This window comes from Marmota marmota, unplaced genomic scaffold (genome assembly GCF_001458135.2).
Source record: "Marmota marmota marmota unplaced genomic scaffold, marMar, whole genome shotgun sequence".
Lineage (NCBI taxonomy): Eukaryota > Metazoa > Chordata > Mammalia > Rodentia > Sciuridae > Marmota > Marmota marmota.
The window spans coordinates 16,788,470-16,807,294 of NW_026000185.1; the positions used below are offsets into that span (position 1 = coordinate 16,788,470).

An 18,825-nucleotide genomic window follows, 5' to 3' on the forward strand; every position below is an offset into this window, starting at 1 on the left:
GCTGCATTCAGCTTCAGCTCCAATTAGCAGTGTCCCTGCTAGAGCAGTTTCCTATTAATTCAGGACCCATAACCTTCAGGATTAACCGGGGGTGACTTTCTGGCTGTTGGGTTTGGGGAGCTCTCTGAGTCGAGTGGGCCAAGTCCAAAGCTGGCTCTTTCTTCAAGGTCGATGCTCTGGAGCAGGGGAGGTGCTCAAGTGAACGGCCCCACGCTTCCTCCTGAACAGGGACCCCGGGGACGTGTCCGGGAGGTGATCAGAGATGGGAACAGTGATTAAATCCGGCTGTCTACACGGCTTCAGGCGCATCCAAGCAGAGTCCAGGAAGTGGGCAGAGACCTTGAGTTAGAGCTCGATGTGTCTAGAGTGGCATTTCTTCACTGGGCGTCTGTCCCCCCTGCTTATCACTGAGCAAAGCCGAGGCCTCTGAAAACAGTTGAAGTGTGTCCATTCTACGTCCAGCTCCTGACAGGCCCTACTTTCTGCCATCAAAAAAAGAAAAAAAAAAGAAAGAAAATGAGTTGAACTTTGCTCAGATTGCCACTCCCACTTCCAACAAGCTTAAAACAGACAGACACCCAGGATGGCCGCTGGAAACAATCAGAGACTGATTACACTGAGCCGCGGGAGCTCTAGGTCAGGCAGTTCTGTTCAAACCCCAACCCAGCTCCTTGGCTGTGTGACCTCAGGCAAATGACATGACTTCTCTGGAACCAGTACCTGAGTATCTGGGAAAAGGGGGGAGATAGTTGCCAAAACCTCAGACTGTTATTGTAAAGATTAAAGAGAGATAAATAATGGCTGGGAAACTTTTAGCTCAGACACAGGATATGCTCAGGACCTAGAAGCTGTTATTGCTATTATCAGGGCTCCCAAGGCCCCTTAGCTCTTTCTTCCCATTTGAATTCTACACAAAATTCAAGACTTGGCTCAATTTGCTCTCCCTCCATCAACCTTCCCTGACTCAGCCAGACCACAAATATCCCTGAGAAACCACATGCAAAGCATACCCCCCACCAAGCGTTTTATTTTATTTATTTTACTTTATTTTGGGTACTAGGGATTGAGCCCTGAGGCATTTAACCAGAGCCACATCCCCAGCCCTTTTTAGTTTTTATTTTGAGACAAGGTCTCACTGAGTTGCTCAGGGCCTTGCTAAGTTGCTGAGGCTGGCCTCAAACTTGCAATCCTCCTGCCTCCGCCTCCCAGGTGTGTACCACTGCGCCCAGCTCTCTCATTGTTCTTTAAAGCCCCAGTTTTGGAGCTAAGCAGAGGTGGAATCCAATCTCTCATAGCTGGCTGGGTGTCTACTGCCTGGTCAATCAGATGGGGCGTAGTGTACCACCTTCATGGTGTTATGGTGATAATCAGGTAAGGTCACGCCTATCAATACAAGAAGTAGTTTAGGACATCAACGTCAATTACGTTCCATCCTGGAAGGTAAAGAAGATACAGAAAGTGTGTGCCTGTGTATGTGACCACTGATTATCTCATGAGCAGCAAATGGGCACTGTAAGCTGCCTAGGTGTGAGTTTCTGGTTCATTCCTTTCCTGTAATCAGCCAGCGCTGAGCAAAATGTCTGGGGTCAGCTCAACGCTGGGAAGTTTCTTGGGCTCGTGTGTTCCGGTTGCTTTGGCTTCCTCTCTCGGTGCCTCCCGTCAGGATTTTCTTTCTTTTTTAAATCATCAACCTGTCCATCTTTCCTCTCTGTGCATTTGCTGAAGTCCTGAGATCAAGAGATATTCTCTTGCCTCTTTGGGTTCATTTGTAAGAGGAAGGCTGTCTGGTTTCATCTCAGAGCATCTATTCATCTTGTTATTTAGCACTGGCTCAGAGACCCAAAGATGGAGAGTTTTGATAATTAAGTAATTTAAACAGAACACCAAAGAAACCTCAGCGGAGTTTAGTATAATGTGTGATCCGGGGGAATGAGCTGGGCTAGGTTTTGACTGTTTAATGAGTTTTCTGAAAGTAATTACTTGAAGCTTGGGTCCATTTGACTAATATATATATATATATATATATATATATATTTTCCTGTTTTGTCATTTCCACAAGTGCTTTACTGAGAAAAGCAAATAGTTTCTGAATGAATGTGTCCTTGGCCTTGGTCAAAGGTCAGTTTTCTCCTGGTTGGGAGGAGGGGAGCTAGAAGATATTGAAACTGTTCTCAGTAGATGCACCAATAATTGCAGAAAACCCATTCTTGGACCAGAATGCATCCTGGGACATTTCTAACTTCAAGTTCAGGGCCAGATTCATGCTTTGGTTTGATTAGCCATAAGGGATCTTGCTCTTGGGTGAGCAGCATCAGGCGCTGTATTGGGGTCCTCTCCCATGAAGACCTGGTTAGGAAATTATTGCCGGAATGAAAAGGAATATAAATGAATAAATAAATATCCTGAGATTCTTCATGGTGCTTTCTTTCCAAAGTCATTGGAATAATAATTTCTGCGGGTCTCACATTTCCTTCTCTAAAGTTCATTCAACTTTTTTTTTTTTTGCTTTTTTGTTTTGTTTTGTTTTTTTTCTCTTGAAGCTGATGACCAAACACCCAGGCAAACGTCTGGGTTGTGGCCCTGAAGGGGAACGTGACATCAAAGAGCATGCATTTTTCCGGTATATTGATTGGGAGAAACTTGAACGCAAGGAGATTCAGCCTCCGTATAAACCCAAAGCTGTAAGTAAAAGTGGTCTCTCTGGCTGTGCCCGCCTGCCCACTGCGCATGCGTTGAACGCTCACTGAGGGGTAGACGTCGAGGCACCTACCTGACCGTGTCTGCAGGTGCTCTCAGATTTATGCACCAAGTCACTGGGTGCCAGCACGGGCTTGGCCACTCCCTGGCACAGCCCACCTTCTGCACATAGCAGGAAAAACAATTGCTATTGAGTTTCTGTTGTATTGATTCAATTATTGTAACTGTCTTAGCAGATAACTTTGGGGGACCGGTTCTTTGGTGAGCAGAATTCAGATCTATTTTTTGGACGGTGATAAAGAATCTAACCCCCCCCCCTTCTTTCTTTGGTTCAATGGTGCCATTTTCCCTTCATACGGACACGGAAAAGGTCATGTTGTTTATCTCAACAGTATTTACATCTAATTCTGCAACCTGCACTGGTTCCTCTGGGTGAGTAAGAGCCGTTCACCAGGCAGAGCTGTGTAAGAGGAGGCTGAGCAGCTCGGCTAAGTAAGCCGTAGGCCCCCAGCAGGCTCCTGTGCAGATAATTCTTCTGATGCAAGAATGAACGTGTCACATTCCTCCTGGTTGTGTCCCCAGGGGATGGTTTTCCTCCCCAGGACCCAGCAGGAAGTACACCCCAGCATCAGGGAGGAGGAGTCCTGCACCTGAATTAATCAAAACTGCGGTTCTCCTGGGAGGATATTTCTTTGTTAAAGGAAGTCAAGCGAGGCCTGGTGACCTTATTACAGGTTGTAAAACCACTGGCTGAGGCTGAGGAGGGAGCATAAATATTGTCATTAAACCCAGAGCTGTAAGGGTGTCGGTGTTAAGAGGAAGGTGATAATGACAGCCATTTTGATACTATAATTGTTAATTTCTTGAGCACTTATTACGTGCCAGGCACCCCATGATGAGGTGCTCGTGGGGCATCTAATTAAATCCTCACGGCAGCCAGCCTACCCCGGGGAGGTGCCATTGTTCCATGTGGTGGAAGGGGAAATGGAGACTCAGAGAGGTTAATGGGCACTCAGCCGGTGTGTGACTAAGGGAAAGCACAGACCCTGGACGTGGTGATTCCGTTGGAGGCTTCCCAGAATGCCTGGGGGCGGGGGAGGGTAGCGGAACAAAGTCTCCCAGGTCTAGTGCCGACCGGTCCCTGCGTTCCAAATGGTCAGAATCACACCTCTACAGCTTCCTTGCAAAACCCTGGACACCTCTGCGGGCGCAGGTGTCCGGAAGGCAGGTCTGTAAGAATCAGTGGTCCCCTTCTGTGGCTCTTCTGACTGTTGGAGACTCTCTATCGATACCTAATCAGCCCTGCCCCTTTCCACACACACACAACTGCTGCAAGATCTCCTCTCTCTCTAGAGTATCCTCCAGACTTTCGCAGATGTTGGCTTAGGCTCTCGAATCCTGGACATCCAGGCCAAATCTTGTCCCCCTCAGCCCGTAAGCATGTCCCGTGTGACCTCACTTCCAGGTGCCTGTGGTTCTCTAGGTCATCAACGTCCAACTTAAAGTACAGACACAGGGTTCGGCACCATGTTCCTAATAGCGTCTGACCCTCAGTGAATACAGTGAGTTGGTTCCCTGGTGATTCTAGGGCTGGTGAACTTGGGCAGGTGAGTTTCCCTCTCTGGTCCACTGTACTGTAGCTACAAATGATTACAGGAGGCTGAGGAGGCACAAAGCCCTCCGGACCTGCCACGTTAGTGATGTCACCCAGGGATTAATGACTGGGGTGCAGGGGTTTTGAGGGCAGGTCAGTTGGGTCCTGCTGATGTTGTTCCCTAGGGTAATGTCTGTGTGCCCACTGGGGGGGGGGGGTTGAGGACACCCCTGCAGGGTCCTCAGCAGATTCATCACTTTCACTAAACCATTAGGAGAAAGACCAAAAGGTGACTTTGTGAACCCTGGACCCTTGGGTCAGGAAACTGGCCTCTCCAACATGGGACACATTTGGTTTCTTTGTGGCCCTACTTACGGGGTCTCAAAATGTGGACTCCTTCCCTTCCTCACTTGGCCACAGGTAAGATGCCAGTGTTCCCCTCAGGGGACATGGGGGCTTATGTTGTAGACTAGTGGTTTTCAAAGGGTGTTCCCTGGGCCAGCAACATCTTGTCACCTGGAAGGAATTCGAAGAATCGGAAACTCTGGGAGGGGCGGGGGTTCTGTGCTCCAGGTTCTGTGCTCCGGGAGCCCAGCAGGTGATTAGCTGCATGAAGGTGATAATGACAGCTATTTTGATACTAGAATTGTTAATTTCTTGAGCACTTATTTAGTGCCAGGCACCCCATGATGAGCTGCCCCCTATTATGTGCTCCAGCCTCAGAAGCCCTGCAGGTGGTCAGCAGGGGAGGCTCGGGCAGGGACGCAGGGCAGGGCCAGAGCAAGGCGGTGGGCAGAAGAAACTCACCAAATGGAGGCACACGAGGTCTCTTTCCAGTCTGGAAATAGGGTGATGGGTTCCAGGATGGGAGGCTCAGCGCGGCTCCGCTTCTAAGTTCCCCTGAGAAGCTGGGAATCAGGGGTCAGAGGAAATCTCACTGTTTCTTAATATATCAGCAACACCTGCTTAAAGATTAAACATAGTTGAGGGTGAAGGGAACACATCCAGGACCCATAGGTGGCCAGGGGACGGCTGGTTTGTCATCTCTGGGTTCGTGATGTCTCACATCAGGGTTATGTTTAGCCAGTTCCTGTTCCCGCTGGGTATTGATGGCCAGAGTTCACCCCGTCTGAAGATATACTGTGACTCTCCCTGCCCGGGGATAATAGATATGACAGGTCTGGCTCATCCCTGGCTCACAGGAGGCACTTGTGCAAAGGGGGTTGTGGTCAGTAGCCATTGATCTTCAACCGTGCTGCCTTGGATATTTCCAGCTGACCAGTGTCATAAATTCCCTCCTGTGCGTTAACAATGACTTTCAAAATACAGTGGCCAGGACTGAGCTGTGTTCTTCAAAATATTCTGCCAGGCGTGGTGGTTCACACCTGTCATCCAAGTGGCTCCGGAGGCCGGGGCAGGAGGATCGAGAGGTCAAAGCCAGCCTCAGCAATTTAGCAAGGCCCTAAGCAACTCAATGAGACCCTGCCTCTAAATAAAATATAAAAAAGGGGTGGGGATGTGGCTCAGGGGTTAAGTGCCTATGGGTCCAATCACTGGCACCAAAAAAAAAAAAAAAAAATCACTGGTTGTAAAAGGGAAGCAGGTGCTGCCCTTGATCCACTCCGACTGAATTAGAAATACAGCCATCCCTTACTAGTCAGGGAAGATGGGTTTCAGGATCCTTTGCAGGAACCGAAATCCATGGATACTCTGTATCTATGTCCCTTCTGTAAATTGGCAGAGAATTTGCATATAACCCATGCGCATCTTCCCGTGGACTTTAAATCATCTCTAGATGACTTATAATACCCAATAAATGCAAATGCTATGTAAATACTTGTTCTGCTACATTGTTTGGGGAATAGCAACAAGGAAAAAACCCATCTGTACATATTTATTACAGATGCAACTTTTTAAAAATCGTTTTTGACCCACAGTTGGTTGACTCCAAGGAACCTGTGGGTCCCGAGGGCTGGTTGTCATGATAATGGCTACACACACCCGCCCCCCCGACTTCTTGCCACCTGTTCATGTCCCCTGTGCACTGCACGCGCGGGTCTTATGGCTCCGCCCCCAACCCAGGATTTTACATTTCCCCTTCCCCATCCTTTCTTATCCGCCTGCCCCTTCCGAAAGGCCTCCGGTGGGTGTGTGCAGAGTTCCGTGTGCCTGTGGGACACTGGAAGGCGCCCGAGTGTCTGTCAAGGTTCCTGATTCATGCATGCCGTTAAGTCAAGTGTGGAAGACAGAAAACAGGGAGCAGTAACAGAGGATTATATTCAAACATCATTGAAGGGTGCTATTATTGGAGGTTCATTAAAATCACTCTAAATGGGTTTTTCAAGTTGCTCTCAGTGCCATCTTTTATTGAAGCAAAGAGCTGTTTGCAGAGTATTGTTTGAAACTGCACTGAAAGACACTAGCTTTGGTGTATTGTTGTAGGGTGCAAAGTCATTGTTCTTTTCAAGGGGAGCTACTGTGGATTGAACTCAGGAGCACTCAACCACTGAACCACATTCCCAGCCCTTTTCTATATCTTATTTAGAGACAGGGTTTCATTGAGTTGCTTAGGGCCTCGCCAAGTTGCTGAAGCCGGCTTTGAACTCTCGATCCTCCTGCCTCAGCCTCCCGAGCCACTGGGATGACAGGTGTGCACCACTGAGCTTGGCTCAAAGTAATTGTTTTTAAAATGTGATCTGCTTGTGTCTGTCTCTTGCTTAAAGCCTGCCCTGATGGCTTTCTGGTACCCCAGGATAATATCCATTGCTCCTTATTATCTATGGCTTTTGAAGTCTTCCAAGACTAGGTTTCTCTCCCCTCTGTGATTTTAAGCTTCCAAGAAGCAGCACCCCTAGGTCTCTTTCAATTCCTCCAACACCCAGCGCCTTCTCTTTCCTTGTTGGGCTTTGTTTGTGCAGGGCCATCTGCCTGGGGTGCCCGGAACCCCTTCCCATGCTCCCCTCCTCCCCCTCCAGCCAGCTTGCTGGTTCCTCATCAGATCAGTAGAACATCACCTCCCCCCGGGGACTTCCTGATCCCGAGGAGGATCCTCTGTCTGCACCCGCCTCCGTGTTGCAGAGTGTGGTCCATAGAGCCCCGTCTTGTCTAGACTCTGGATCGTGACTTTTTCAGTGTGGAATCCCACTGCCTAGTGGGAGGGTGAGCGCGTGTGGCCGCTGGAGAATTTTTATCAAATGAATGGACGTCTGTAAAACAGGCCACCATAAGACACGGAGCCATGGAGCCCAGCGGTTCTTGAGAGCGAGATTAGCATGCAGGCTGTTCTGCTGACGTACAGCAGGGTGTCTCCAAGAAATTGGTTGTTGTGTGTGTTGCTTCCCTATTTCGAAAGGGCTGTGATTTGGCTGCCGAATGGCACAGTGGCGGCCACCTGTGGTCATGCTGTGTGCTCTGGGTAGAGCGGCTGAGGAAGCTGCTGAAGACGCAGGCATCACACCGAATCCCTGGCCTCCTCAGGGTTCTGCAGCCCATCCGGGCACAGGCTGGCCTGTGCTCCAGGTGCCACGATGTCAGAGCTTCTTAAACCACGGTGCCTGCAGGAGGCACTTGAATTTATATTGACTCTGGTTCAGCTGGTCTGCAGGGAGCCCTGAGACCAGCTGAACCAGAATCAGGGATAGAGTTAGGGCGAGCCAGGAGGGGGAAGAGGGCTGTTTTAAATAAGGTGGGTGGAAAATGTCACTGAGGAAGTAACATTTTAGCAAATATAGGAAGAAGGTAAGTGAGAGAGGAAGCCGTGTATCTATCTAGGGGTGGTGGGGGGGGGGGTTGAATGGTAGTAGCAGGTGCAAAGGACCTGAGGCAGGAGTTTGCCTGGCATGTTCAAGGGAGAGCCATGTGAGTGGGTGAGGGAGAGAGTAAAAGATGAGACCAGAGAGGCCATGGGAGGGGCAGATGGTGCGGAGCACTGGAAGATCTCAAGCAGAGAAATAACAGCCTGATAGCAGGTCTTAGAAGGATCCCTCTGACTGCACAAGGAGCGAGGGTGAAGTTAGAGAGACCAGTTATGAGGCTCTCGTAATAATCCACGCAACAGGTGGTGGGAACTTGGACAAGATGGAACCATTTGAGAGACCCCCCCAGGGTAGGCTCACTTGGCACTGCCCAGTGCCTCCTTAATTCCTGGCTCCTGGTAGGGACTCAGTCACTAACTGTCTTTGAGGCGTGGAGGAACCGGTGAACTTGAACCTCTTCCGACCACATAATTGCTCCTTCAGTAGAAAACCTGGAAGCCCAGAGCTCGATCCTGGGGGGGAACAGGATTCACTCATGAACCAGGCTGTCGCTGTCGGGAAACTCGTGAGGCCCAGAGCCCCGTCCTGCAGGGCATAGGGCAGCTCTGTGCCCAGGGTTGTGTTTCCTCCTGTAAAAATGAAGGATGGGGTAGTCTAGGAGGTTCGGTGTTGAGGGCTGTGACCAGGGAGTGCCCCCTGTCTGGGAGACCCAGGGAGGAATTTTGCCTGGATGCAGCCGCTGGAGAGTCCGTTGAAGCTCTGCCGTCCTGCAGGTCTGCAGAATGTGCAGCCTGTGCCGCTGTGACGTCGCTGTACAAGATGATATGCTGCTGTGTTTTCAGAAGGCCTGCTTGACATGTCGATGGTGATCATGGATGATCATGAGTGGCCTCTGTGAAGTCCTGTCAGCCTCCCTCTGAAAGGCTCCTGGTAGTGTCCTAAGGCAGAGCTTGTTGTGGGAAACATCTAGGTGGGGGCTGGGGAGGCACCCCGGGATCAGCCCACCCAGTAGGCAGGGCACAGGACGAGTCCAAGAGGGAGGGAGCATTCAGCAGGCCACAAGGACTGAGTGCTCGAGTGCCACTTGGTGACCTGCCACTAGAAAACCTGTTACCTCAAATAGGACCAATCTGATCTTGTTGTAAAATATGGCCACTCTGTGTCCATTCGCTCTGAGAAGTGGACACTCAGGAGAACGCCTTCCGTCCCTCCTTGCCCTGTCTCCTGAGCACCCACTCAGGCCCACGGAGACTCATGGGCATGCCCACTCCCTCCTTTCTCCTGTCCCCACCTGGGCGACAGGCCCCACACCTGTGCCACACGCTGATTCCAACCCCTTCTGCACCGGGGACCTATTTAAATCTCTGCTTTCCAGGGGGCCCATTCGTTTTGAGGCCTCCGCACGTCAGGAGAGATTGGAAATCTTACAGGCTATGAAAGCACAAAGCCCCTCGTTCGTTCTACTTCACCATTTGCCAAACGCACTCTTTGCGTCATTTGCCAAACACCGTGTAGGTTGCTGGCTCCGCTGCCCGTGGCCTCTGAGAGTCTCAGGGCTGAACCGCTTCAGAAATGGACTCCTGCTCCCAGGACGTGGTCTCTTGATGATTCTGTCATCCGGAGGCATTGTTTGTGTAGCTGAGGTCAGAAGCGTCAAGTCCTGCTGTAATGAGATTCAGTTCTGACCAGGTGACATTCTCCTCCGAACCTAATTGCCCTTTACACCGTGTGAGTACGTGTCTCTGTGCGCGTCTGAAGGTGTGTGTTTGATGTGCTGACATTTCTGAATTGAAGCCAGAGAGTATAACCTTTGTGTGTTTGCCATTAAAACTCCAAATTTCAGGCTCAAGAAAGGGATCTAAACTGGGACTCGATATGATTCATTCAAGCGTGGCACCCAACCGCCCGCCCCGTCCCAAAGTAGCAGAAACTCAAGAGAACAATACCTTCTTTGAAACATTGGGATCTAAAAGAATTCTCCTCAAACCCGTACCCTTCAAACACATTAGGGAAAACGTTATTGACGTCTGTGCCAGACTCCGCTTTAGGTGCCTCTGGGCATTACCTCATTTAATTCCCACAGCTAAAGGACAAGAGGTGTCCATGACCATCACTTTACTCACAAGGAGACAGAGCTTGCAAAAGTGAGGCGTTGGCCCAACATCTAGAGGGTGGCCGTCAGGACTTGAACCCTGGATTCTTCCTGCACTGACTAGTATCTGTGGAAAGACTCTCAGAAGAACTTGGAAGCCCCGGGGAGCTCTGGGGTTGTGCTAACGCGGGCCAGCTCTGACAGCGCCATAAAATGGTGTTTAATCTCAGAAAGAAGAGGGCGTACTCTTACCATTCAGATGATCTGAAATCTATTATAAAATATGGCAGCCAACAAGTAGCGTTTTCACACCTTTTACAATTCACAGGCAGGATCGGAAGAGATGCAAAGCTCCCTTGTTCCCTAAGGCTGAGGGTGACAGACAGCAGACACTGACTAAGCTTTGCAAGTGGGGCAGGGCAGCCTCAGGAGACGGCGCCGCGAGGAGCACGTGGTCCCCCGCTTAGTCTTAAAGGTTCCTTGGGGGCACCCAGAGGCTGGCGTTTGCAGAGATCTTAATAAAAATCCAAGGCTATTTTCATATACTGCGTACAAGTAGCCCAGGGTCATTCCAACCTGCAGCCTGGAAGCTGTCTGTCTGTCTGTCTGTCTCGTTCCATCGATCCATGGCCCTGCTCCAATGGGGAACCCATTTAAACGGCAGATCAAACCAGACTCTCTATGGGATGGTGGGAATTGGCTGGTTCCCGGGGCCAAGTAAAGTTCCTAAATCACTCGCCAGGTGCATGACATTAAGCTGTCGTCTGAATTGAAATGGCGGAAGGAGAGTCACCCAGGGATGGGGAGCGTGAAGCCGTTAGGATGCACCTGGCAATAACAACTGGCCTATAATAGAAGTCAAGGATTGAGAGATGGGAAGCCCGGTTCAATCCTTCATTCTACAGACGAGCAAAGAGAGGCCCAAGGCTTGCTAAAGTGCCTTAACCCAGGGACTGTATGAGAACCAGGACCGGAAAGCCGGGCCTCCCCTTAGGGATTCAGGGCTTTCTGAATAACACCACTCACAGCTGTAACGTTTAGAATGAGTCAGGCGTGTTCTATTCAATTATTTACTTTTACTGGAAAGTAGAGCTCTGTTTTGCCGATCTCCTTGAATCCTGGCAAGTACCCCAGGAGGTAGGTGCTGTTATAACTTCCCCTGTACGTAGAAGGAAACAGGCTCAAAGAGTCTAAGTCACTGGCCCACAGTCACACAGCTAGGAAGTCCTAGGGCCAATTTAGAGTCCTGTTTCTTTACCTCAAAGCCTATCCTCTTGACCACTGTCATGATTCTTATGTATCGTAACTCGTCCGCAGGGGCGTAGGACGTAAAGTGGTTTTGCTCCGATCTTGAGTTTAGCTACTGTCTTGTCGGGTGGTTATCCATGGAGTCCAGCTTCTTGACTTCTGTAATGCCTATCATGATGTCTCAGATGCCCCTCATTGGTCAAAGGGCAGGAGAACTTGAGAAAAAGGAGCAAATGGGTCCAGGGAGACCGAATCAAGTAGAAAGGACGTGGGCTAAGAGTTAACTGGACCCAGGATTCAGCCCAGCTCTGCTGCTTAGCAGTTGAGTAAAGATGGGCGACAGGGACCCCCAGGAGCCTCCACAGATGCTTCCAGACCTCAGCTGGAGCCTTTGCCTTCCCCCGTCTGTCTCTCCCGAGTCTTCTGGACTCAGTTTGCAAACCTTCTCTGACCACTAAAGTTCCAGTCCCTTTGGTCTCAGCTGATAGCCCCATCCCCTCAGTCTCTGGGGAAATCAAGGCCTGGAGAGCCATAGGAGGGTGGCCCTCAACTTCCTGCCCCTCTCTGCGTGGTCATCTCGACCTGCCTGACCTCCTTCCCTTTGGGTCCCTCCCTGTGTCCCCTAACATAAGACACGCCCTCCATCCTGGCTGGGCCCCATCCTCCCATCCCCGCTGAGCATCTTCCCGCCCAGCCTGTGTCCACAGCATCTGTCCGTATTAACCCATCTCCCCGATGGTTGCAAATAGGCTGGCTTTTAAGGAAAAGAAAATGAGTGTGCAGATGTGGCTGGATCTGTGGTCTCCAACTGGGCCCTGGAAATCCTTTCCTCCAGCTCTCTGGGGGTTGCTTTCCTCTGCAGGGACTTTCTTCTTCATCCTTGAGGACTTTCGTGAACTTGCAGCAATGATGGACTGCTATCCCATAATCTCAACAACTTCCACCAAAAAAAAATAAATAAATAAAATGCATGCTTTTTCTAAAATCCCAGCATCCTGGGACTGGGTCCTATTGGAAGACATTGGGGTCCTCTGTTCATCCTTAATTCCAGGGGGACGGACTGTGTTGGAGTCCCAGGCCTGGTCGCTGGACCCCTCAGCCCAGGGACTAGGTCTGTTCCTATCTAAAGCTGGCTTCTTGAGAGAGGAGAAGGGATGGGTCCTTTTATTACTAAAGAAGAGGGTACCCCTGCTGGGCAGAGGCACACAGCAGCTGTCTGCTCCGACTCCATCTTCTCCCTCTGAAAGATCCTTTCCCTCCCACCTGGGATCCCTCCTCCCTCCTGCAAAGCCCTCTGCTCTGTCCTATTTTGCATACAAACAATCTTTGGAAGGCCTTGCCCGCTCTGTTCTTTCCACCCAAAGACACTTCCTGTTTTTTTTTCTGGGTCCCCGTGCAATCTGGCATCTGCTCCCACCGTTCCGTGGTCGTTGCTCTCCGTGACTCATCATCGTCGACTTCAGCATGGCCTCCTCTCCTCGGGTTATGCTCTCTCTCTTGACCTCGCCACGTGATTGCCTGCTTTGATCTTGCCTCCTTTAAACAAAATGGGAAAAACTAAAATGCTCGAGCGGGATCCAAAGCCATGCAGTGAAATTCAGTCTTCCCTCTCCCTTGACCCCTCGCCAGCCTTCCTTGATGCTCCTCCCCAGAGCCACCGGCTGCAGCCAGGTTCTTGAGTGTCACCCTGGAGAGGATGTGCGTGAGCCCAGAAATACCCCCACATCACACGCAAGGGTGCTATGTTCTCCGTGCAGTTTCTGAACCTTGCTTGACTCCTTTCTGTCTTGGCAATGATGCTAATCTCCACATCTAACTACTTCCTTCTTTAAACAGTTGACCTCTGGTGTCCCCAGGTTCCACATCCATGGATTCTACCAACCATGGATCAAAAGAAAATGGCATCTGTACTGAACACGTACAGAGCATTCTTCCTGCCGCTATTCCCTAGACAATACAGCAGAACAACTATGTACCCCGTGTTTGCATTAGATCAGGTATTATAAATGGTTCTGGGATGATTCAAAATATTCAGGAGGATGCAAATACTACACCCTTTATGTAACGGACCTCCGCATCCCTGGATTTGGGTATTTCAGGAGCCAAAAGATATTGCAAAGCAGCCGCCCTTGGATACCGAGGGATGGCTGTGTATCTGCCGGCTAAATTCAGAGTTCCTCCCTCCTTCTGAAGTCCCTCTCCTCCCTCATCTTTTGTGGCACTCTGCTTGCTGATTTTCCTTCCGACCTCTCCAGGCACTCCTGGTGACAATCTGGAGCGCTGAGTCCTGCCCATGACCCAGAGAGAGAGAAAGAACAAAGCTCCCTTCCTGTTTATTGGCAAATACAGTTTCTCAAAAACAACCACCAAAGCCATCCCCAGCGGGATGTGAGAAGCCGCAGCAGCTCGGAGGGGTTTGTCAATCTGCTTGACAGGTCTTTCTGGGGGGGGTGGGGCTGCCGAAGCACCCCCCTGTTCCCAGCATGCATCTCTTCCTCCCACCCTCACCTGGGGGCTCAGGCTGACTTCCCCTTGCAGTTCCTTCCCGTATCCTGTCAGGCTCCTGGGCAGTTTTGAGTGGCAGATCCTCTTCTGTTTGTCACTGGAACAGGACTCTCCTGGGTAGGTTGGGGTATGGCCGAGTCAGCAGGGGCCCTCCCCAGGCACAGCACAGCCACCCATCAGCCTTCATACCCGACGGGGTGGGCCAGCACTCAATGGTCGTTATCTCAGTAAGGGATGTGCATTTAAAAAACAAAACTTCAAAGTTTTGGTTACATTTTCAGTTATTTATTTATTTGTTTGTTTGTTTATTTGATACTGGGGATTGAACTCCGGGGCAATCAATCACTGAGCCACGTCCCCAGCCCTATTCTGTATTTTATTTAGAGACAGGGTCTCACTGAGTTGCTCAGGGCCTTGCTGTTGCTGAGGCTGGCTTTGAACTCACGATCCTCCTGCCTCAGCCTCCTGAGCTGCTAGGATGACAGGTGTGCGCCACCGCACCTGGCTTATTTTTAATGTTTATTTATTTGTTCTGAACCAGACTGTGGTTTCATCTCTCAAGATGTTAAAAAAAACAAAAACCCACAATTATTAAGATTCTAAAGCGTTAAACAATAAAGAAATGTCAAGGAGAGGGCACTGTTGCCCTGTTCTCAGGGGTAGAATAGCTATTATAGTTTAATACCCAACTTCAGAACAAAATGAGTTTTTATATTTTCTAAATTAAAAAAAAAAGTCCAACCATCGTGTTCTTGTAAGCTTGTTGTAACTTTGAAACACACATCTTCATTTTAAGCTTGGTAGAAAGAACTTAACAATGATGATAACCGACCTTAATCTGTAGCGTGGACCCAACAGAAACACAATCATAACAGGATGGTGAAGCCGTCAGCAATGAAGACCTCAATTTAGATTCAGGAATGTTCTTCCAACCCTGGGCCCTACAAGGGAGGTCCATCTGTCTAGTGGGGAATTGAGCTTGGGCAACTTAGGTCACTTGCCTTAATGGGGTATAGCTGGGAATGGGGGAGCCAGGGTTGGTACCCAGGCCACTTTCTCCAGTAAGTCCACACCACGTGACCAGTTATGCATCCATAGCCAGTGAAATGTGGTGGAGAGTCCAGAGGCTTTAAAATGGAACCCACCAGTCTCTGAGTCTTGGTCCTCCTACTTGCCCCACGTGGCCTAGAACAGATTAACTTTTCAAGTTCTCTGTTAAGGGGATATAATCTGTTTTTTTTCTCTGCCTGTCCCACAGATTTGTGGGAATCAAATCTTTAAAAACATAGGCAAATAGAAGAGATTAGGACTTTTCCAGAGTGTATGTATTTGAAGGAAGCAAGGTGGGTTTGGGACGGATAGTGAAGAGCAGATAAGGGAAAGAATTCTGTTGATATGGAAAAAAAAATGTTGATGGTGTATTTCATCTAGTTTGTTTTAAAAAGCAGGTTAAAAAATAAAGTAATGCATGTGGCCCTGGGTTTGATCCCCAGCACTGAGAGAGAGAGAGACAGAGAGAGAGAGAGAGAGAGAGAGAGAGAGAGAGAGAGAAGGAAAACCAAGAATGATTCCACATCTCCTTAAAGAATAAAAAGCCTCCACCCATCTTTTCAGTCATCCACGACACAGACAAAGTGTTAACCTAATAGAGATTTGGGTGGTGGAATTGCAAAGGGTTTTATTTTTCTCTTGGTACTTTTTAACAGCTTGTTTGTTTCTGCAATAAATGGAGAAGTCTAATAGAAGTGACTGAATCCGTTGTCACATCTGGGGTCCAGTCAGATACTTAAACCCCTGAAACAGGTTTCCACATTGTACTTTGTAGAGCTGTCTGGGAATGAAAAAGGATAATGCTGGTAAAGTACTCTGCACAGCACTGGCTCACAGCAAGCACTTAGCATACATCACCCTCCATCCCTTGGATAACACCGAGTGCTGGTACTCGGTCTTGGAAATGCAGTTAAGGAGAAAAAGAGATGTGAGTTTGCTTTTCAGGGAGCTTCAGGCCTGGGTGGGAACATAGAACCCAGATGGATAAGCAAAGAAGTGAACATGCAATCCTAGATTGAGATAGGTCAGATATTTTATTTCTATGAAAGAAGTGGATGGGAAGCCTAATCGAGACTCACAGGAGAGGGGAATGGGGGATGGACCTCGTTTGGAGGGGACCCAGAACAGCTTCTTGTAAGGAGGTGGCATTTAAACTCAGATCTGGAAGAAAACAAAACATTGTGTGTTATTTTAAAATGAAAACTAACAGAAAAAAAAAAAAGCAAAACAAACTCGCTATCAAACAGGAAAGCCCTCTCTCTCACCGACTTCCTCCTGAATAGATGGAAAGAGAAACTATCCACGATTGCAGAAGCCTTCATTATTTGCAGGAAAAGGAGCCTTTCATCTTTCTTTCTTTCTTTTTTTCTGCCAAAGGCCAGAGAATGCTGAATATCCTCTGACTCTTTGCTTGAGAGAAAAGCCAAAGTCCACAAATGACTTTTAAAAATGATCAAATGGGTTGGCAGGTCGGCGCTTAGCTGGCTGAATCTCACCGGGTGGATCCCTCCTGTGTCTCTTGGTGGAGACTGGGCAGGCCGCTCCCCTGGGCCATGAGCCTCCTGTTCTCAAACTCATGCCAAGGAGGGAAAGCAGAAAATGGATCTTTCCCCTCTTCTCACACCTCCTGCTCTCTACTTTCACCCCCTGTTTTCCCCCCTCGGCTCTTTCCTAGGGGAACAGTGTCTTCAGATCCCACTCAGCTCCGATGTCACTTCTCCACGAGGAGCTCCTGGCCTTTCTTGGGATCCTTGCCTCTGTGCTCAGGGGCAGCACCTACCACACAGTATCCCTCCCGTGGCCTGGGTGTGCGTAAGTCTCCTCTGCTAGACCATATGTTCTATGAGGACAAGGACAGGGACTCTCTCTCTGCCAGTGTCTAGCAAGCTGTTAGAGGGTGCACAAGACCCGAATATGAGCCTCCTTCCACGGTCGCACAGGACAGCCACTTAGGGGACCTTGTCTGAGAGTTTTTGGTGAAGCTAAAAACGTGCCGAACAACCTCAGGCTGGCCTTCACTTTGCCTCGGTTTTCTTGTTCTCTTCATTTCTATCTTTTCCTTTCTTCCATGCTAATTCTCTTTCATGTCAAATAGTTTATGTAGGTGATTTTCTTCTTCTCAAATCCTAATAATACGTGATACTTATTATTTTAAAAAATACGATCAAGAACAAAAGATGAAGGGGAAAATCAACACCATCTGTAACTCTCGGAATCGCCGGCGTGGGCACGTATAATAGGCAGACAGATAGAATGTGTACCTTGGTGTGTCCAGTTTATAGAATGGGGACATACTACGTACTCTTTGTGATTATATATTACACTATGTCGTTTAATATTCTTCTACATCTCCTTTTTTTTAATGTATCAAAGTGTTTTGCATGGTAATACATCAAATAGATGGATCATTATTTATTTAACTGTTTTCCCCATTGGATGATGGTGGATTCCAAATTAGTTTTTTTTTTTTTTTTCTCTAATGATCCTTTGATGAACATCCTGGATCTTGAGGGGGCGTGCCCAGGAGTCTGGAGGAGCGCCACCCTTCTGGAGACAGACAGATGTGTGGGGGGTGGCTGGGTGAGGGGGAAAGAGGAGAGGCTTGGAGGTGAGAGGTGCCTGAGTGTCCTAGGGACTGGAGGGTGTCAGGGGCTGGTGGAGAGCGCTCAAGCCCTGCTGACCAGTGTCCGGTCCTAAAGGGCTCTGTAAACTTTTTTACGGAATGTGGGCTTTTGGGCAAGGGGGAGTCATTACGGCTGAGAGTGGCAAAATGACCCTCAGTGGTTTCCCCTGATCCCTGTGTTTTTTTCCCATGGTTTAAAGTTAACTGTTGTCCACAGTGACGCAAAAATACCAAATGGGAAATTCCAGAAACAATTCATAAATGTCAGGCCATTTTTAATGCAGTATTTTGTTATCCTTGTTGTATTTTACGATGGGTGATCATTGTTGATTTCATACGGGGACCAATTTATAAATAGGTCATAGATATGCGTGTAGGGGAAAAAACAGTATCCCCAGGGTTCATGCTCTCCGGGGATTTCAGACGTCCGCTGCGGGGGGGAGGGTGTCTTTGAATTGTCCCCTGGAATAAGGGGGGTGCTACCACGTCCTGGTTGGCATTTTTGGAAGATCCCTGCTGGTGAGCAAACTTCCACTGGTTTATTTCTGTGGGGCTGGTTCTGGAGCCAGGGCCTCTGGCGGAGGGAGCCCATGGTCCACCATGGCTAGGCCCTCGGCCCCTCGGTGGAGAGCCGGTCTCAGAGCTGTTATTAACACAGAAAAACAGAACTTAGAAGGAAGAGAAGGAAAATGAAGGAGCCACCATGTCACAAGTCACTTCCCCGGGGTTCACTTCTGAGTCCGGCGCTCCGTGCCCTCTCTGTTCCTGGAAGAGGTTCTTGGGATTGAACACCCAAGTGCTTTCTGGCCCCCGTCCCTGTCCCAGAGACCCCACTGGTGGACCCAGATGACCAGGGGGTTGAATGTCCTTTCAGTAGCTACCTGAGGCTGGAGTGGCCACCCAAGACAGTGGAGGGGCAGGGGTGGCCCCCCTGGTGACTGGAATCAGACCCCAGTCCCCGAGCTGCCCATTCTCCCAGGACAAGGCCGGCCTCTGAGCCCATCTGGGCCTCGCCTCCCAGGGGCTGACCTCCCCATTCAGGGAGAGGCTGAAGCTAATGGGCGCCGACAGCTCCATTTGAAAAACACAGAAACGCTTAATGGGGAGGCTGGGATCTGGGGCCGTAAGCTGCTTATTAGCAGGGAAATCACGCTCGGCTGCATTTGTGCCCCTTTGGTTAACCCCACGCTGGCGGCTCCTCTGTGCTATCTCATTTAATGATTTCATTGTTCTCCCAGGCAGGGGGAGGGGAGGGCGGGCT

At 49.4% G+C, this 18,825-nt stretch overlaps 1 protein-coding gene across 2 annotated transcripts in view; it reads left to right on the forward strand.

Annotated features, from left to right (window-relative positions):
- The window catches only part of Prkcb (protein kinase C beta), a 262,797-nt gene that overhangs the window by 233,620 nt on the left and 10,352 nt on the right, over positions 1-18,825 (forward strand). For both annotated transcript variants that reach the window (XM_015490650.2, XM_048789666.1), the window contains exon 15: positions 2,541-2,681. In XM_015490650.2, the coding sequence (XP_015346136.2) occupies positions 2,541-2,681 (141 nt within the window). The remainder of the gene's footprint in view (positions 1-2,540; positions 2,682-18,825) is intronic.